The sequence below is a fragment of the Cebus imitator genome, unplaced genomic scaffold (genome assembly GCF_001604975.1).
Source record: "Cebus imitator isolate Cc_AM_T3 unplaced genomic scaffold, Cebus_imitator-1.0 Scaffold53, whole genome shotgun sequence".
Classification (NCBI taxonomy): Eukaryota; Metazoa; Chordata; class Mammalia; order Primates; family Cebidae; genus Cebus; species Cebus imitator.
In genome coordinates this window covers 2,570,673-2,573,257 of record NW_016107368.1, presented here as the reverse complement: position 1 = coordinate 2,573,257, position 2,585 = coordinate 2,570,673, and the positions used below count along the sequence as shown (strand labels likewise).

Here is a 2,585-nt window from a genome sequence, read left to right as displayed (position 1 = left end):
ATATGTAAGTGATTAACTTTTTTTTTTTTTTTTTTTTTTTTTTTGAGACAAGAGTCTTGCTCTGTCTTCCACATTGGAGTGCAGTGACACAATCTTGGCCTCCTCCAACTTCTGCCTCCTGGGTTTAGGCAATTCTCCTAGCCTCAGCATTCCAAGTAGCTGGGATTACAGGCGTCCGTCACTACGCCCAGCTAATTTTTGTATTTTTAGTAGAGATGGAGTTTTGCCACGATGGCCAGGCTGGTCTTGAACTCCTGACCTTAGGTGATCTGCTGGGATTATAGGTGTGAGCCACCCCATCCGGCCCTGTTGCACAGTCTTTACAATGCTCTGCAAGCCAGATTTGGCCCACAAGCCATAGTATATGGATCTCAATTCTAAATTACTGTCAAAGCCAAAATCTTTGGGTGCCAATAGTAGATGTGGTCCCAGGAGGGGTAAGTAGAGGGAGGGAGGTCCAAGTGGTCATAGGAAGACTCTCTCTTAAAGTTCCAGGAAATCAGACGTTTTGCTGTAACCTCTGTTAGTTGTTGACAAACTCTGGCCCACTAGCTAAACCTGGCCTACCATTTGTTTTTGTAAATAAAGTTTTATTGGCACACAACCACACCCATTCATTTACATATCATCCATGGCTGCTTTCTCAGTACAATGGTGGAATTGAGTATTTGTAACAGAAATCATCTGGCCACAGAGTCAAACATGTTTTCTGTCCAGACCTTTATGGTAAAAGAAAAACTGGCAATTTCGAGATTGGATTATCAGTCTTGCATTTGGATCCTGATTCTATTCAATAGTCCTTGTGCAGCAACTTCAACTCTGGAAGCCTCAGTACCCAGCTCACTGGGATAATTTGAGGACATATTGTACTTCCTCAGTCCTGAGAGGTATATTAGTTTTGCATTTTGGCATTTCCGAAATTGGAATGCATCTTACAAGCAATGCCATCTTACAATGAGAAGTAACAATGCTCAGAATCTATATTCTAGGAAAAAATAAAAATAAAATTAGAATTAACAGCGCCTTTTTTTTCTGCCTAGCTGTTCATAAAAATAAAGGGGCCTCTCAAAATGTCCTAGAGGTAATAAAATGTGATCAATGAGATACTGTGTGTAACGTACTGAACGTGTTTGGGACATACAGTGAACTCTGGGAATAGTTTAGCAACAGTTTGGGTTCTTTTGGGTTCTTTGTCTTGGATTCTGTGTTTTGTGCATCTCTGCATTCACCCAGCAGCCTGTATGGTGTCTGGCTGAATGGAAGGATCTAATGAAAAGCAACTTATAAGGTTTTGTTGTTGTTGTTGCTGCTGTTGTTTTTGAGACTGAGTCTCGCTCTGTCACCAGGCTGGAGTGCCGTGGTGCAATCTTGGCTCACTGCAACCTCCACCTCCCAGGATCAAGTGATTCTTCTACCTCAGCCTCCTGAGTAGCTGGGACTACAGCTGCCTGCCACCATGCCCAGCTATTTTTTGTATGTTCAGGAGAGATGGGCTTTCACCATGGTGGCCAGGCTGGTCTCAAACTCCTGGACTCAAGTGATCTGCCTGCTTCGGCCTCCCAAAGTGCTGGGATTACAGGTGTAAGCCACTGTGCCCAGCCACTTGTAAGATTTTAAGACTCAAATAACTTCTAAAGTGAAATGAGTCTCCTGTCATGGCAGACATCATCCAATTTAGAGGACACAGCTGAAAAGCAATGTGAGAAACTAAGGAAAGTAACAAGCACATAGGTTGGCATTTCTGACCCAGCTCCCTGGGAAGTCATGTATCAAGGCTTTAAGTGCTAATAACACAGTATCTGATGATAGAAGCACTGGAATCAGAATTTAAGCAAAGGGAGGAGGTACCAAGAGCAACTCAGAAGGGGAATGCCCAAGTATGAAGGGGCCTTACCTCATCGCCATATCGCCGATAACTCACTTCATACAGCACGATCAGACCATTGGGTTCCTTTGGCTCCTGCCACATCAAGTGGACGATGTTGTTCTCAAGGATTTCATGGGTCACAGGGCTGACAATATCATCAGCCTTGGCTGTAAGGAGAGGAAGTGAAAGGCAGGGGTGTAACTCTTGGATCAGATCCCACTTCTGTCACCTACCCATGGAGCAACCTTGGGATGGTGGTGTCATTTTCCCATGTCCCATTTTCCTTGTTGGAGAATGGACATCTGAAACTCATCCCATGGGACTGTTAGGAAGATTAAATGGGTTACTTTCTGCATACAACTTTTATACTAAAGTCACTGCAGACTCACAAGAAGTGGCAAAAATAGCACAGAGAGTTCCCATGGAGGCTTTACCCAGCTTCTGCCAATGATAACACCTCACTTAAGTCTTGTACATTATTAAAGCAAGGAAACTTTAACATTATTAAATGTTAAAGTTTCCTTTAAAAGCTAGTATATTTTTTAAAGCTACATAATTAAAGCAAGGAAACTTTAACATTATTAAATGTTAAAGTTTATTTAACAAACTTTTAACATTATTAAATGTTAAAGTTTCCTTTAAAGCTAGCATACTACTGTTAACTGAATTGCAGTCCTTATTGGTTTTTCTTTGTTTTTGAGATGGAGTCTCACTCTGT

General features: G+C 42.0%; 1 protein-coding gene across 1 annotated transcript in view; it reads right to left on the bottom strand.

The window, feature by feature from the left end:
* The window catches only part of INSR (insulin receptor), a 159,571-nt gene that overhangs the window by 24,331 nt on the left and 132,655 nt on the right, over nucleotides 1-2,585 (bottom strand). The window contains exon 13 of the mRNA XM_017528197.2: nucleotides 1,895-2,034. Coding sequence (XP_017383686.1) covers nucleotides 1,895-2,034 — 140 coding nt within the window. The remainder of the gene's footprint in view (nucleotides 1-1,894; nucleotides 2,035-2,585) is intronic.